The 16,926-nt window shown below is 43.4% G+C and overlaps 2 protein-coding genes and 1 long non-coding RNA gene across 3 annotated transcripts in view; 1 reads left to right on the forward strand and 2 right to left on the reverse strand.

The window, feature by feature from the left end:
* Eif2ak2 (eukaryotic translation initiation factor 2 alpha kinase 2) overlaps positions 1 to 1,786 on the reverse strand; it is a 30,009-nt gene extending 28,223 nt beyond the window's left edge. Inside the window, exon 1 of the mRNA XM_020167142.2 lies at positions 1,595 to 1,786. The gene's annotated coding sequence lies outside the window, so the exon portion shown is untranslated. The remainder of the gene's footprint in view (positions 1 to 1,594) is intronic.
* A 31-nt stretch (positions 1,787 to 1,817) lies between these two features.
* Positions 1,818 to 6,158, forward strand: LOC141414791 (uncharacterized). The gene is made up of 2 exons (XR_012439657.1): positions 1,818 to 4,297; positions 4,483 to 6,158. It is a non-coding gene; the product is annotated as an uncharacterized lncRNA (long non-coding RNA).
* A 6,231-nt stretch (positions 6,159 to 12,389) lies between these two features.
* Positions 12,390 to 16,926, reverse strand: part of Sult6b1 (sulfotransferase family 6B member 1) — a 28,186-nt gene continuing 23,649 nt past the window's right edge. Inside the window, exon 7 of the mRNA XM_020167131.2 lies at positions 12,390 to 13,791. Coding sequence (XP_020022720.1) covers positions 13,667 to 13,791 — 125 coding nt within the window. The 3' untranslated portion in view covers positions 12,390 to 13,666. The remainder of the gene's footprint in view (positions 13,792 to 16,926) is intronic.

Below are 16,926 nucleotides of genomic sequence, written 5' to 3' on the forward strand. Positions count from 1 at the left end.
GGCCAGTGAGTACTCCCTCCCCGGCCCTGCCACTCAACAGTGCCCAACCTTCACCATAGCCCTGACTGCTGATGAGAAGGTGTTTGTTTTGTTTTGGATGCTAGACAAGCGCTCTACCACCTGAGCCACATCCCCAGGCCCTGAATGCTCTGTAAAGGAATGGGTGAGCTGTTTGGGAAACAGGTTCCATGTCTTAGTCATTCTCCTAAGAAAAGCTCCACCATAACCACTAACAAGTGTTAGTTGCTCTTCTTATTCCTATCCTGCAGATGCTTTGGCCGTTGCATCCTCCTCTTCCAGCACACTGGGGTTCCCAAGGCTGAGACCCTTTCAGAACCTAATTCACATGTAACATGTATTCAACTAGTATCTGACTAATAAACAAAAGTCAAGTGTTTGGGCTCTTCAAACACGCAAGTTGAAGAATAAACTGAAAAGCAAGAGCATAATCTGCCCAAGATTCTAAGTAACAGCAAAAACACTTTACCACTTGAGTCATGCCCCGCCCGTTTTTACCTTAGCCCCTTTTTACCTTAGCTATTATTCGGAACAGGGTCTGCATTTATTCCCAGGCCAGCCAGGCCAACCTCCTATTTACACTTCCCACATAGCTGGAATGACGAGCACTGGCACCTCGCCCAGCTTTCACTGATTAAGATGGGGGTCTCACTAACTTTTTACCCATGCTGTCCTCCAACCGAGAAGCTAGAATTCCAGGTGAGAGCCACCGCACCTCGCAAAAGATGTATCTTTCAGTTTCCATCTGTCAAGATGTTCTCAGTACTAAGAAAATATGGGCAATAAGATGTTTCATTATTCTGAACCTAAAAGGAGCATGAAATGTACAATGAGCACCTATTGTGTTCTAGGTGCTGGCGCGGGGCGGGGCGGGGGGGGGTAGGAGGGGGAGGATTCTTTTTTTTTTTTTCATTTTTCTTTTATTATTCATATGTGCATACGGGGGAGGATTCTTATACTGGTGAACAAAACTCTGTTCTTGTGAGCTTAGTAGCAGAGAAACACTCATTTTTAAGAGTCACAGGATGGTAAGTAGTTGGATTTCTTTTATATGCGGGTTGTTCAGGGAAAGCTCGGATATGCTGGCATTGGAAGAGAGAAGACAGAGGGAGGGATTTGCCTGTGCAAGTGTCTAGGGGAAACGCTCTCCAGAAGAGGAAACAGGCCATGCAAAGGCCCAGAGGCAGGAGGGTGCTTGGCTGTGCTCCAGAAGCAGCGGTGTGGTGGGCAGTGGGGGCGGGACGCGTGGCACAAGGGGCCTCCACGTTTCCAGGATTCTGAGGAGACCAAGCTCAGGGGCAGGTCAGAGCAGGGGGGTTCAGAGCTAGAGGAACGCTCAGGTGAAGAGGAGTAGGGTGCAGGGGGGCAGGACCGGGCACCTGGTAAACCACGGCTCACCTCCAGGCTGGAGACTTTTAGCTGGGTATTAATTAGCCCATCTCAGGCTGATAGAGGCCTCCAAATTTCCCGCCTGTCAGTGCAGTCACAGGGCCTGCTAGATTCCCAACTAGACCCCCGCCCCCTGTGGCTGCCCGGGGGACGATTTGTTCTGATAATAAAGTACTTCTGTTCTTACCGCGTTCCAGGTTCCTTCCCCAGATCCGGCACGGGTCGCTCACCCGAGCTGCAGCAGCGGGCCGGCCCAGGTCCCCCGCGTCCCCGCGCAGCTGCTTTTGGGCTCTAGAGCCCAGGCGGGTTCCCGCAGTTCGCTCTCGGTTTCGCTTTCTCGGCGGACTCCGCCTTCCCGGCGGTCACTCGATCACTCTCCGCCCAGCGCGCACGGATCAGGAGCGCGCAAGAGTCACACCCCGGCCCACCCCCGCGGCCCCCAAGATCCGCACCCTCCCGCTTCCGGGCAGTGCGGGCCCCGCGGCGGGGAAGGCCCGGCGCGAGGAGAGGAAGAGCCTCGGCTTCGGGATCCCTGATCCCATTTACTCTTCAAAGCCAGCATTTGGGATGGACAGGGGAGGTGGGTATTACGAGATCCTCTGAATAATTGAATTCTGTGGCGCGAGGTACTGCCACAGAAGGTAGCAAAGCCAGGATGCAGTTGAAGACCAGGCCCGGAAGCCTCAAAGGCCCCCTCTTTCCTTGCCACGTTGCAGCTGGGCCACAACCACCTTTACAAAATTGGCCTGGGGACTAAAGGAATCTCCCTTCAATCCGTTCCCAGTCATCTAGATATGAACAGGTACTCACCAGCTTGTACCAACTACCAGGGCAGCCCAACAGGTAAGGAGGGCCACCTGCTTCCTGTGGGGCCTTCTGGAGTTTCCTGTCAATGGTCAGTACCGGGGATCCTGGATTGAGGCAATATGCTACTCACCTGAAGAACTGTGACACAGTCGCACTAGCTCATTGGCACCGGGCTTGAACAGTATTCAGCATTTATCTTGCATCATAGCTGTTGAATGTGCAGAGCCTCAGACCAGTACTGTGAGCCGAAGTCCACTACCACCTCACTCAACAGATGAGGAAACAGGGACCTCACGCCCAGAGAAATAAGTAACACAGCTAATAAAAAGAGGAGCTGGATTAGATCCAGGAGCTTGTACTCTCAACACCTGAGCTAGGGGGAGGGAGAGAGAAGGTCCCAAGACAGACCTCAAATACACTTTAAATATTGTGCCTCAGTCCACTTGCATGTCTCTTCTTTATGATCCCTGTACTATGGGACATCAGTATACCAAATCTACAGTTTCCTTGCAGCTTGGATCCTGAGTGTGGTTTAGCTTCCCTAAATGTGAAGCTGGGGTGGGAGGTTTAGAAGGTACACAGGAGCCAGGCACTGGTGGCCCAAGCTTGTGATCCTATCTACTCAGGCAGAGAACAAGAGGACCATGGTTCCAAGCCAGCCCCAGGAAATAGTTCTGAGACTCTGTCTCGAAAACGCCCAACACAAAACAGGGCTGGCAAGTGGCTCAAGTGGTAGAGTGCCTGCCTAGCAGGTGTGAGGCCCTGAGTTCAAACCCCAGTATTGTCAAGAAAGAAAGAAGGAAGGAAGGAAAGAAAAGAAGAAAGGTACACAAGAGCACAAGAGGCGGAGCCATCTTTCTGTGACATTTGCAATTCATTTGTCAGCTCTGAATGTGGGGTGGCTGTGGTAGCAACACTGGCAGTAACAGGGACAAGTTTTCTGACATTTGGAGGTTCTGAACTGCCCAACAGCTTAAGAAGAAAAAGAATGACAAGCTCAGGTATGATCTGAGGCCACAAATTTTATGATAGCCCCCAGAAGAACCTCTATTTCTGTAGCTTCAGGGCTGATGTTGCAAAAGTCAGTTCAGAGTCGATGCTGCAGATAGCAGAATTACAATCTAAATTTAATTTGCAGCCTTCCAAGGTCTCCTCAGTGAACATGAAGGGGATTGACTGGGAAAGCATGAAACCCTGGGAATTCGGGTGGATTTGAATGAATCGTAGTACTGTTGCTCTCCCAAATTCTGCTGGCTCCACAGGACTTCCACCATTGTTCTTCAAGCCGGCACAGCTCAGCTTGAAGAACCCACAGTCACCAGCAAGGAGGTGCTGATTCCCCATGTGCCCCTCCCTACCGCTGCCTCCACTCCTACAACTAGAATCAGATGTAACATGCCCCAAAGAGGATATGACCAAGGTCTAACAGAGAGGAGTGAGTTCACACAATGAAGGCATTTCACTCATTTCATCAACAGAAACCCAGGAAATAGGCATGGAGGTGACTGCACAGATGACATGAAGAAAGTAGACATGCTGCTCCAGCAGTTGGGAATGGCTGTGATCAGTTGGTTTGCTACAAACTGAGCTCAGTGGTGGTTCACATTAACTAAAATTTAATGCCAAGTAATACAGACAATGAAATCAAAAATTTCATCAGGAATACTGGAACAGCTTAACACACAACCTAGTCACTCACCACCTAACCATTTTTTAGCCTCCCAGAAAATTCACAGGCCCCTCCTTCGGTGACTTGTACAGAGCCAGCGGCTAATTTAGCAGGGTGTTCAGAGATTTGGAAGGGATAAATGAGAGAGCTGGTGATAAGCAGATCGGGGAAATGATGCTGGTGAACCACTTAGAATGACAGACCTGAGTATATTGGGTTCCCTTGTGAATGTCCACCAAAGGCACCCTCTGTCACTGAAGCTTTTAAAAGACAGGTGAGCAAGAGAACGTCTCTGCCACTCTTTCCCCAGCAACTCCAGGACTCCTCTCAAAACAAAGAGGCTATGACAGCAGAAATATGAGTGAACCGATGTGCTCCAACCACACAGACCTGCGCTGAGCCCCCAGTTTCCAGGTACATTCTCCATTCCCTGTCATTTGGCACCTGACTGGTTAAAATGAGGGCCCTTCCATCATGGAGGGAACCGGGATTTTTCCCTGTTTGGTGTAAAACACTTACTTATTCCACTTATTCTTTGGAGTAAACATTTACTCATTTTGCCTTTCCTTCTTGTCTGTCTCTGCTGGCACATCCTAAAGGCCTTGTTCATCTCCATGGATGGTGTCCTCAACTGAGGAGCCTATTCTACACAAAAAGAAGTGAGAGAGCACCCTAACTACCATGGATTCGATGTTCATCATGAACACCATTGCCCCCAAAGCATCTGGCCTTGAAGCATGGAGGATGGAGTACTGACGACTCAGTTACAGCCCAGGAAGGAGACAACACATGGCAGGTTGTCCCAGGTTCAGTGTATGCTCTAAACCAGCTTGCTCTTTCTTCCTGGCCAGAATACACAGGCCCAGGAAATAGCAGAAGTGGAGGGGTTGTTGTTCACAGTTCAACCTAATCATACATTGTAAAATGAGTGCCCCTGATCCATGACCTTTTCACCAGAGGACACATAATTCTTTGCAGAGAACTTGAACTTTTATCCAGACCTTGCAGTTTCCTTGTGCCATCAAGAAAATAAGGGGGTTGTTGACTTGCTGGGGCATTTGATGCCACTTACCAAGGGCAAATAGCATTGCAGCTATACAATGGACCCAGGGAAGAGTATGTCTTCAAACTAGGAGTTCCTCTGGGCTTCCTCATGGTAAGTCCATGGTTAGCAATAACTGTTAATGGAAATCTCCTAACACAGGCAGGACTGCTTAGGGCTTGCACCCTTCTGGATGAAAAGTTTGTATCTTTTCATTGTCTCTCCCTTTACTTCTATGTGATGTTTGTTGGTAATGGGTACTTTTATAAATATTCTTTAGGTTAAAGTGTTTTAAGGTGGGGCCATGTCTAAACTAGAAGGTGGACATAAAGAGTTAAGGGACGGAATGCACATATTTTTGTTTGAAGGAGGGAATGGTTCTATTCAGCAGAGGTGTGATTTTGTTCTTTGCTTAAAAGACCATTGGTACAATGAGTGGATGTCAATTTTTTCCAGCTTTTATTAACATCCCCTTCCTTTCAGAAGGTTAAAATGAGATTTTCCAGATTTCTGTGGAGTAAAAGCTCAGGGTGTAATTTGGGATCTGAACATAAGTGATGAGCAGCGGTGCATGTTTTAAGAGATGGGAGGAAGGAAAGGAGCATCCTTCTGGGGCAGGACGAACTAACTAGCAAGGTATCACACTCAGGTACTTTTTCAGGAGCTGGACCCCAGGTTTCCTTGTCAAGTTTCCAAAGATTTGGAGCATCCATGATGACAGCAGTAGAGAGGCAGTGGCAATGGCAGGGTCCTGCATTGTGGGTGGCAGCCACAGTGGAACTTTCCTGATTTCTATGCAGCCCTTCCAACAATCATGTAAGCGTTGATTTTCTATCATATCTTTCCACTTAATGCACTTATAGTGGTTTCTGTTTCCTATGCTGAACACTGAACAAGCCACACCTCCCTCGAAATGAATTCCACACTGAAGGGTTAGAGTTGAGAGGTAAAGATTAAGAATCAGGTCCTTGTTTGAGCACTAGATCAAGCCTCACCTGAAGCCAGACCCATCCTGGGTTATTCGGTTATAAGAGGACCTCTCTTTTTCCCCCATAAACAAATTTTCATTTGATTTTTCTGTTCATGACATCAAAAACATCCTAATTGAACTGATTCTGAAACATACTTCTTGGGAGAAAATGATTTTATTCACTAATGTATTTAATAAGTGTTTGTTGAAGGCCTACTATATGCAACATTGTGGTAGAAATAAAATAATAACCAGGAGTGACACTGTGTTCTTAAAGTTTTTGTCTAGACATGAGTTTCTGAAGGCTGGACTATTTGTAGAAAGGGAAGACACTGGCATTTCGGGGATTGAGTAGCTAGATATGTAGAAATATCTTTGATCATCTTTGTAAGTTTACAAAGATGGACTGACTTATGTGTAACTCTTGATCTATAGTTGATTCCATGGGCCTGTTTATTCTTTCTTTTCTTTCCTTTTCTTTTTTTCCCTTCCTGGTGTTGGGAATCAAACCTAGGAACTCCTACATGCTGGGCAAGGGTTCTGCCACTGAGCTATATTCCCAGCCCCTTTTAAAGTTCATAGTAACTTTTATGTCAAAATGTGTAGTGGTAAAGCAACTAACTTTAACTGGCAGAGGAAAACAACTGTCGGAACGACCATTGCAGGGTGACAGCATACATGCTGTCTCACATTTCTGGTGACTGACCCTCAGATGTTGCTGTCTTACTAATTTGTTTGCCTTCTAAAATCTTCTTGTCCATATAAACATGACAAGTATTACTCTCAATGCCTCATGAATGCAATCAGTGGCCTTTTAAGAGTCACCAGAGAGCTGGCTTGCCCCTTCTGTCATGTAAAGAGGCACCATCTATGAACCAGAAAATATGGTCCATCACCAGACACTGGGTCTACAGACACCTCAATCTTGAACTTCCCAATTGTTTATATGCCACCCAGCCTACGGTATCTTGTTATAGCAGCCAGAGCAAACTAAGAAAGGCCTCTTCAGATAAACATCACGTTGCCAGTGGACCTTAAGCAAGACACAGCCTCACAGTCGCTCCTTCATTGTCACTTTGTCCCTTTCACAAGGGTTTGTTTGCTGATTCTCATGGACCAGGCATCTGCTACCTGAGGTTAAGATGAAAAATAAAACTAAGCCCTCAAGGTGCTTAGTTTCCTTATCATTGTGGGGGAGGGGTCATGTGAAATGCACAACAAAGTTCCTTCCGGGTATGAGTTTCTTTAATTCTACTTTAGATCTTTTCCCCTCTCAAAACATGCACCAGGATGTAGAATTTCACTTTAAGTCAAAGGCCAAATACCTCAAAGACACAGCGTTTTTGAAATTGTCTTAAATTTTTTGTCTTCTCTCTTATTAAGTCTTATTGTGCTTTTAAAATTATAGACTATTTCAAGTGTAGAGGTTATTATGATGAACACTTGCATACCCATCACCCAGCATTAGCATTCATTCAGCAATAGCATGTTATTGAGGCCTCCCAGCAGCATTTGACTTGTAGATCACTCTTGCTTCTTGAAATTTTCTTCCTTTGGCCTTCATCTGTTTCCTATTGCTTGCCTCCTCCTCTCCTGCCTGTACTTTTAGTGCTGGAGGGCTCCAGATCTCAATCTTGGACTCCTACTCTTCTCTAGTTACAGCCACTTCTTCAGTTAGCTCACCCAATTTCATGTACTTAAATACCATATACTTGCCAGTCACTCCCAAATGTCTTCCTGTAAGGACCACTCCACTAAACTCCAACTTAATAAATTTAGCTTTCAACATCTCTACTTGGATGTCTCCCAGTTATGTCTAAGTTCATGTATTTTCCCTCTTCCCAAGGTGCTTTCAACACATCTTCTCTGTTAATGATAATTCCATCTATCCTGCTACTCCAAAACTTTGAAGTCATCCCTGCTTTCCTTTACAGCATAAATCCCACTGACTTTATCTATCAAATGTTTCAAGAATCTGTTCTCATCACCTCCTCCTCTACCTGTGAAATTGGTTCACTGTGCTCTGGTAACCAATGTATCTTGAATCTTTTGAAAAAGAACACCCATGTGCAAGTTACGTGAAGTGGATTCACAGTTTACAAATAGTCAGCAAGGGTCAACAGAAGCCAAGGACTCATGGTAGCTGGTCCCCTAAGCTGAAAGAAAACTGCCTGGGAAAGATGGTATTTCATCTGTATGTGCCCCACTTGTACTACAGCTGAGGGACCCCAGGAAGCAGCCCACTCTAGGTTCTAGGCCCTAAGATCACATGACTCACTGGCCTAACACAGTGAAGGACAACCTGTTTCTTGGGAGAAGTGGAACAGAGTTGGGCTGTTCAGGTTAGCCCCCCGCCCTTATGTCAGGATGGTGCATTCCAAGCACATTCTACAATTTTTCTTTTTCTTTCTTTTTTTTTTTTGGTGGGACTGGGGTTTGAACTCAGGGATTCATGCTCACAAAGCAGGCGCTCTACCACTGGAGTCACACTTCCAGTTATTCTTGAGAACTACAGTGAGGAAGGGAGGAGAACTAGGCAAGTCCAAGGTTACATGGAGAACCATCCTGCACTCTTTTTATAGCCCAAGCCACCAGCATCTCTTGTCTGGGTTATTCCAACAGCTTTCATCCTTACCTTCTTCTGCCTCCTCTTTCCCTTCTTCTTCTTCTGCTGCTGCTGCTTCTTCCTCTTTCTTCTTCTTCCTCTTTCTTCTTCTTCTTTCTTCTTTTTCTTCCTTTCTTTCTTCTTCTTCCTCTTTCTTCTTCTTCCCCTTTCTTCTTCTTCCTTCTTCCTTTCTCCTCCCTCCTCCTCCTCCTTGTTCTCCTCTTCTTCTTCTCACCTTTTTCTTCTTCCTCCTCCTCTTCCTCTCCCTCCTCCTCTTTCTTCCTTCCTAGAGTCTAGCCTCAACAAATCAGCCACAGTCATCCTGCAAATCTTGCCACTTCTCTGCTCAAAATTCATTACTCTGAGAGTTATAATCAAAGTTTTTGAGTGCTTACATGACTCTACATTTTGGCCTCCAGTTGCTTCTCTGACTCCATCTCTTGTTACACTTCCTCTTTCTATGTCACTCCCTTCCAGCTGCACTGGCTTCCTTGCTGTTCCTTAAAAATGGATGGCACACTACTGCCTCAGTGTCTTTGCACTTGGTGTGGCTTCTGCCTGGAATGCTCTTCCCCCAGCTATCTGCAGGGCTCACAGATCTTGTTCAAATGTCACTTGCTCAATGAGGCCTTCCGGCCTACACTGTTTAAGTAACAATCACCACCCACACCATGTTGTCGCTCACGACTCACCTCATCCTGTTCTACTTTCCTTCCATGGAATTTATAGCCTGGTGTTATATAGTAAAATTCATTGGCTAATTGTTGTCGTCTTCCTCTGAAGTGTAAGGTCTTGTGGGCAGGAAGTTTTGACTGTTTTGTTCACTAATGCATTTTATTGTCTGGATCAGAGGTCAGCAAACTGTGGTCAAACCTGAGCTGCTGCCAATGACACTTCGAGGTAGCAGATAGTACCCAGATTAAGAGGGCTGGAATCTTAGAAGCCAAAGGAAGGCAAATTTTTCTGGGAGATAAGTGTGGCCTACAGTGTCAACATTGCTCAATAAATCCTTGTTGAATGAATATTGGGAGGCAGTTGAGGCCCCCAGTGTTCCTTTATCTGATCTCACTCCTAATCCTTCTTACTCACTAATTTGAGTAATTCACATGTAAGATGTAAAGAGCAATACCTTTGTGCACATTTATTTTTAAAGTAAATCTTATTTTGCCAGTATTTTAAAGATTTTTTTTTGAATGTGTGTGGTACTAGGGAGAAACTCGCAGGCTCTCAAGATTGAGCACTTGAGTCATACCCCCAGTTCTTTTGCTTTTAGTTTATTTTTCAAATAGAGTCTCATGCTAACTTTGCCTGAACCTTCATCCTCCTACCTCTGCCTCCCAAGTAGCTGGAATTACAGATGTGTATTACCATGCCCAGATTTTTTGCATGTGTTTGTGTGTGTGTGTGTACTTTTTAACTGAGATGAAATTAAAATAAAATAAAACTTACCATTTTAAGGTATACAATTCAGTAGCGTTTAGTACTTTCACAATAGTGTGTTATCATCACCATTACCTAGTTCTGAAATAGTTTCATCAAGGAATATTTCCAAAAGGAAATCCTATACCTATTAAGTCATTAGTATGTTTTAAAAACTTACCTATTTAAGACATAGCTCTAATTCATTTAGTTTAACTGCTGAATATTTCCTTATGTCAACAATTCAAATTTTACTTATCCATGCTTCTCAATTTAGTTTACAAATGTCTCAGTATTTATAAACAACCCTTGACATATCCTTGTGCAAATGAGGGAGAGTTTCTCTAGAGTACATAACCGGGAGTATACTTGCTGGATGGCAAGGTATATGCACATATAACATCACCAAATATCTTTCCAAAACATGTAAGAGTACACTTCTGTTTCTCCTCTCCCATCCTGTGCCAGTATCACACTTTAACTTCTCTCTATAGTATACACTCCAAAATACATTTTGACTTTTGCTTGGAATAGATAGTTAAAGAGGTTAGTAAGGGAGGAGAGGAGATTATCCTTTCCCTATCCCACACTTTCCCCATCTAGAGTGCTCTTCATTCCTCTTTGTAGATCCAGGTTTCCAATCTGGATTCATTTTCTTTCTGCCTGAAGAACTTCCTCCAACATCCATTGTGTGCATTTCTAGCAGAGATCATTTCTCACAGAATTTATTTGATAAAAAAGAAACTTTATTTTAGCTTCCTTTTTGAGAGATATCTTTGCTTGATATGGGCTTCTAAGTTAACAGATAGTTTTTCTCTCCATCCTTTAAAGATATCACTCTATTTCCTTCTAACTTGTGTCATTTTGGGGGAGAAATCTATTGTATTTCTTATCATTTTTTAATTTATGACATTTTTTTCATTTAAGATTCCTCTTTGGGGCTGGCAGCACAGCTCAACTGGTTATGGTAGGCCTAGAACTAAGTGACCCCCACTACCAAGGTCTGACCATTCTAAAGTAGCTACCCAATATCCTATAGATTCAAGTCTTTGTATTTTGGTGGAAAAATAAACTAGTTCCATCTCTCAGTGAGGTCTTTTTGCTTTCCAGCAGTTCTTCCTCTGACTTGATAGAGATGTGGAGGTACTGGGGTTTGAACTCAGGGCTTTCAGCCTCATAGGCAGGCGCTCTAGCACTTGAGCCACACCCTCAGTCCTTGGTGGAGATTTATACTATCCTTATGGAATTTTAGTCCCTGAATGCACTCATCCACACTTATTTAAAGTTAGGAAAGATTTCCTCTGCAGGTCTCTGAGGTTGTGTCTGTGCGCCCCATTTTATCCAGTGTTCTCTGTGATCACCAGCCTCTTCAGTGTCCAGGTCAGCTCTGTAACACTTTTGTCCTGCTCAGGTTCCCTTCCCTGTGCTGCAGCTTGGAGGTTGACTACAGGTAGCAAACAGAGCTGTAGTTGGGTTCACCCCGCTTGTTTACTTCTCAGGGATCCTAGTATTGCTCTACCTCTTCTCCAGTATCTACACACCATCATTTCCTATAATTTATCCAGTTTTCTCACTGTTAGGGTGGGATTGAAATTCCTATAATTGGTAATCCTTCACAGCCAGTTATGGAAGTTTCTTGATGTCATTTTGAACTATATTTTTTTAATTGCTACATTTTTCTCATTACACATTTACTTGCCATTTGGGTGTCTTCTTCTGTAAAGGGTCTGTCTATACTCCTTACACTTTTTCTCTAAGCTATCTTTTCTTTCATCTATTGATTTTCTTCTTTCTTTTTCTTTTCTTTCACTTTTGTGGTGCTGGGAATCAAACCCCAGGCCTTGTGAATGCTTGGCAAATGCTCTGTTACTGAGCTGGATCCCCACCCTTAAATACTCTTAGTATCATCTACATATCGGGCTTTTAGTTAGTAATTATCTTCTCCCAATTTCTGCCATGTCATTTCATATTTTTAAATTTCTTTTGTTATTGTTGTTTCACTTTCTTAAAAATGTTTGCTTACAGAGGTTTTAAAAAAATTTTTTATGTATTTAGTTTTTGGCAGTACTGGGTTTTGACTCAGGGCCTCATGCTTGCTAGGCAAGCACTCTATCACTTGATCTACTCCACCAGCCCTTTTTTGTTGTGTATTTTTCAAGGTAAGGTCTTACAAACTATAGGCTCAGGGGCTTTGAACCCATATGTTCCTGATCTCTGCATCCTAAATAGCTAGGGTTACAGGTAGAGCCACTGGTCCCTGGCTGAGCTTTTATATTTTTAATATAGCCAAAAGCACAAAGGGTTTCCTTTTTGCTTATATTTTTGTTTCTTAAGAAATCATACCTTGTGGTCATAAAAATATTATCAAGTATTTGCTTGTAAAAACTTAGTGTTTTAATATTTTTAAGATTATTTTGTGAGTGATGTGAAGTAGGATCTAATCTTATTTCTTCTGTATTACAACCAATTGTCTTAGCATCAAATGTTGGACAGTTTAACTTCTTCCTATGATCTCTGTCTTATGTGAAGTTTCCTTACATGCATGGGTTGGTTTGGTGGATTTATTTTATCCCATTGGTCTTTTTGTCTAGTCTGGCACCAATTATGTGGGTATTGAAACTCAAGCCTCTTTACTACCAGTGAATCTCCCAATGGCAACTTAATGTCATCTCTGATTCTTCCTTCTCTATTTCTCTGTTCCCTCTCTGCTTTTGGTCTCTGATCAGTCTGTTTACTTTACTGAAAGATGAGCTATGCACATAAAGAATTTTATACAGCATTGCTCAGCATTTTAAGGAGAGGGCTTTAACACTTCATTCTGTTCTTCCAGCACATAACTTAGTTTTAGAGTTGAAGTAGCTACAGTATAAACAGTAAGGATTATTAAGAGGGTGAGAGGGTTGTTGGGAATGTAACTCAGTGGTAGAGTGCCTGCCTGGCATGCAGGAGGCCTGGGTTCCATCCCTAACACTGCTAAAAAAAAAAAAAAAGAGAGAGCGAGATTGAGAGGTATCAGACAGGAGATTCTAGAATATTTTCTGTCTTCTCTCCTTAGTTCCACATGACTACTTGTGGCTCTGTGGCAGAACAGCCTGTGTGGTAGAATAACACAAGCTTTAGCTTAAGTTCAAGATTATGTTAAGTAGAAATACAAAGTTTCTTGAGAGTGGAGCCTCAGGAAGGCGTGCCTCACTGGCATACACAGAGTAGATGAGGAATGCATTTTTCTTGAACCAAATTACAATAGAGTTTATTAACCTTATGTCAATGCAAAATCAGAATTAAATTTTTTCCAGCAGTAAGTCTGAGGTAAACTCAAGTACTTTGATCCATAGTGAGAAAGGAGAGAAGTTATCATGAGGAAAATATCAGAAATTGTGCATCATTTGGTGGCCTATGTCATCTATGTTCAAACACAGATCTAGTGTAGATAGATAGTACACACTCTGACAGTATCCACTTCTGCTCTTGTGTGAACCCATGGTATAAAAGATGTTAAATCCCCAGTAAAATACAGTAACAATAGTGTCCCATTTGATAGGTGAATGGCTTCCTTCAAAAAGTGGGCAAATTTGTGGTAAAGACAACTCCAGATGTTATCATTATTAAATTTGCACTATTCAGATTTATATGCTAGTTAAATATCATTATTTGACTATTTGACTGAATTATTGGTTAATTATCTAAACCCAATTATTATTAGGGAAAAGAAGATATTCAGGCCAGCTGACTCGGCCAGATTCAAGCCTAACAATATGACTTATACTTCAGCTTTTCTCCGAGGGAAGTACCTGCTAAGCACTCTTTGAATTTTTCATCCATTTCCTGGTTTTGACTTTCACTGAACAAATTTTTCCAGTCACCAACTTCACCTGCAACACACAAAACACAGTACACCCCAGGCATCTATTAGAGAATTTCTTTTTCTTCTTCTTCTTCTTTTTTTTTTTTTTTTTTTGAGAATATTTCTTCTTAATTTGACCATCTGCCCTCCCTGATTTTATAAACTTTTTGGTGCAGTGCTTCACTTTGAAATGTGAAAATGGATATATGAAAAAGTCTTAAAGACTAATACAATTTTTCTTGTAAAATGGACACTACCCATGAGGGGTTCTTCCATCATTGGTGTGGCAAGTCACCTTAGAATACATTATTTATTTATTTAGCATCTTTTGATGGTTTGTGTTGAAACTTTAATTTCCATGTTGCATAGCCATTGAAATGCATGTTGATAAAGAGGGTTTAATATGAGGAAATACTTTTGATATATTAAGGAAATGAATTTAAACACAAAACTGCTTATAACTGTCATCAACCATATAAAACATCAACAGAATATGGCTGGGAGGAAATATGGCAAAAAGTAAAGCCTGCCTCTGGTGGGAGAAATTTAAAATGCTGATCATGTTTGCAAATGATTTTGTTATATTTTAATGCTTTTCTGTCCTCTTAATTTTCTACAAGGGACATCAGAAAATTTAAAAGCTATTACCTTATTGACTTCAGAATTTTTCTATTCTGACTACTACTTGATGAACAATGTATAGAAAGGTTCTATATTTCCCCTCCTTAAAGATAATAAAATGTCATAAAAATCAGAATTAGTCAAGAATCTGACCAAAGTCAGGTTTATATTTAATGTGTAATTCACACTGATTTTTTTCCCCTCTTAGGGTTGTACTCGGGTTTGAAATCAGGGCCTAGCACTTGCTAAGGCGAGCACTATATCACATGCACCTCCCCACCCCCAAGTCTTAAGTTTTTTGGGGGAATTTTTGTTTGCTTGTTTAATTTTTCAAATAGGGTCTCTAACTTTGCCAGTGCTGGCCTAGAACCATGATCCTCATACCTCTACCACCTGGGATTATAGGTACATACTACCAGACTGAGCTCACACAGAATTTTTTAAATGGGTCTTCAGTTGAAAAAGTAGAGTAATGTAGATGAAGCTGAAGTCCTGACCTTATGGTTTATTAGCAATATAAAAATGGAAAAGTCCCTGAGGTTTGGCTCCTTTTCTACATTTGTAAAATCAAGGCTTTCAGATCCTTTTGTTATGAAATTTAATTCCAGCATACCATCCAGTACATAATAAGTGCCTGATGTTGAACAAGAAGATGGTCTCAGGCAAGGCTGCAGAACATGAGAAATTGCTAGTTAGGTCATAATGAAGGGCACCATGTAGAGATAATTGACCATTACCACCTTCCTTTGTCTCCTTCCGTAAATAAACTTTCCAAAGAAGATCTCCCCTGCTGCTCTTATCTAAACAACACCAGGTCTCTAACCTAGCACTGGCTCGCCTATTAACCCTAACACATTCCTTATAACCTGATGCCCTGCACTGCCCTTTAAGTATCCTGTGAATTCTTTGTTTCGGTCCCAGAATTTTGAGTGTGAGCTCATCTGGGACTGCCTGTGTAAAATAAAATCTGAGTTTTCCACTTCTCTGAGTGTCACTTGGTTTCTCATCTGACAATATTTTCCACAACATTTCTGGAGGCCCCAGCGAGATACCAACCATTCCAGCCCCTTGAGTCACCAGCCAGCGGCTGGACTGCACTGGAGGGAAGGACTCGGGACCAAACAAGGCAGCACACCACCTGATGGTATTCCGGGTCCTCCTTCAACACGGAGTTCCAACCCTCTGAGCACTCTTGACCAACTCGGACTCCAAGAGGAAATGGACCAACTCACCTGGCAGTTTCATCCAGATTCTGTAAGCACCCTCCTCCCAGGAAAGTCAGCCCTCATTCAGGTCCCATCACACTGGGCAGAAGGGGAGTTTGATCCACTCCGGGAACCTCCAAGAGGAGTTCCACAGGTCAGGGACTTCCCCAAAGTGGGGGGGGGGTGGGTGGGAAAGAATAACTGTAATAACTTCAGTGTAAATGTGTAAGTGAATGAGTGTCCTGATTCATCCTCACTTTAGGCTCAAGTTTGTGGCTCCACAACTGAAAGGCTACAGAGTCCAAATGGGTCTGTCCTGTGGCTCCATGGTGATCCTCATACAGCTTAGGGTGGCATTGGGGAAACCCAATCTAGAGTCACAAGGCTGACCCTGCTATCAATGCTAAGAGGCACCAAAGTTCCTTTGGGATGCAGCCAGGTAGACATTTGATTGGTCTCTTCTCTTGAAGGGGCACGCACCCTTGTTTGTCTTTGCACCACCAATGCAGAGAAGGGAATACATAAGGCGGGTATAGGGGATACCTCTAACTGCCATGGGTGGAAGTTCCTCAAAACCCACAGTCCTACAGTGTATGCTTAAACATTTTAAGAAGGGATTCTTAGGAGATTACAGGATCAAAATGTCTCCCAGAAGGCTGCACACGCTGTGTGAGTTAGAATGGCCCACTTGTGGGGTCAACTGGCCCCCTGAAGATACCCTAGATTTGCCCACTGTCAGGGACATTTATCAGATCATACTAGGAAGCCCTGGGTACTCCAAAAAGTTCCCCTATATCGGCTCCTGGCTTCAGGTGGCTCAGACCATACCCCTTGAGTCCAATTCTGTGCCAACAAAAAGGGACAGAGCAGAGTTTTCATGGCCCAGGCAATGAAGCCTAAAGACCAGAAGCTGACCAAGCCTGTTCTGCAAGGGGATCCAGAAGATGAACCGCCTGTGACCCTGCCGTACATTCCCAGCATGCCCCCACCATCAGAGCAGCCAGTGCCACCTTTTCCAGACAGCCCACCACCTTGACCTCATTGGCCTAGCAGGAATTGAGTCAGACTAGGGAAGACCAGGCTCCTTACTACCAGGCCCCTAAGAACCCATGCTTGAAATGAAAGTAGTGGGCCAAACAATGATATTCATTGTGGACTCAGATGCTGAGTATTCTGTGGTCACTAAGCCTGTGGCCGCACTCACTCAGTGCAGGGCCACAATAGTAGGAGCCACCAGCACCCAAACTCCCTGGCAGTTCTGCTGACCCCAGACATGCCAACTATGAGGGCACATGGTGACTCATGAATTCCTATATAACAGAATGCCCAATTCCTCT

The sequence above is a fragment of the Castor canadensis genome, chromosome 12 (genome assembly GCF_047511655.1).
Source record: "Castor canadensis chromosome 12, mCasCan1.hap1v2, whole genome shotgun sequence".
NCBI classification, from domain to species: Eukaryota; Metazoa; Chordata; class Mammalia; order Rodentia; family Castoridae; genus Castor; species Castor canadensis.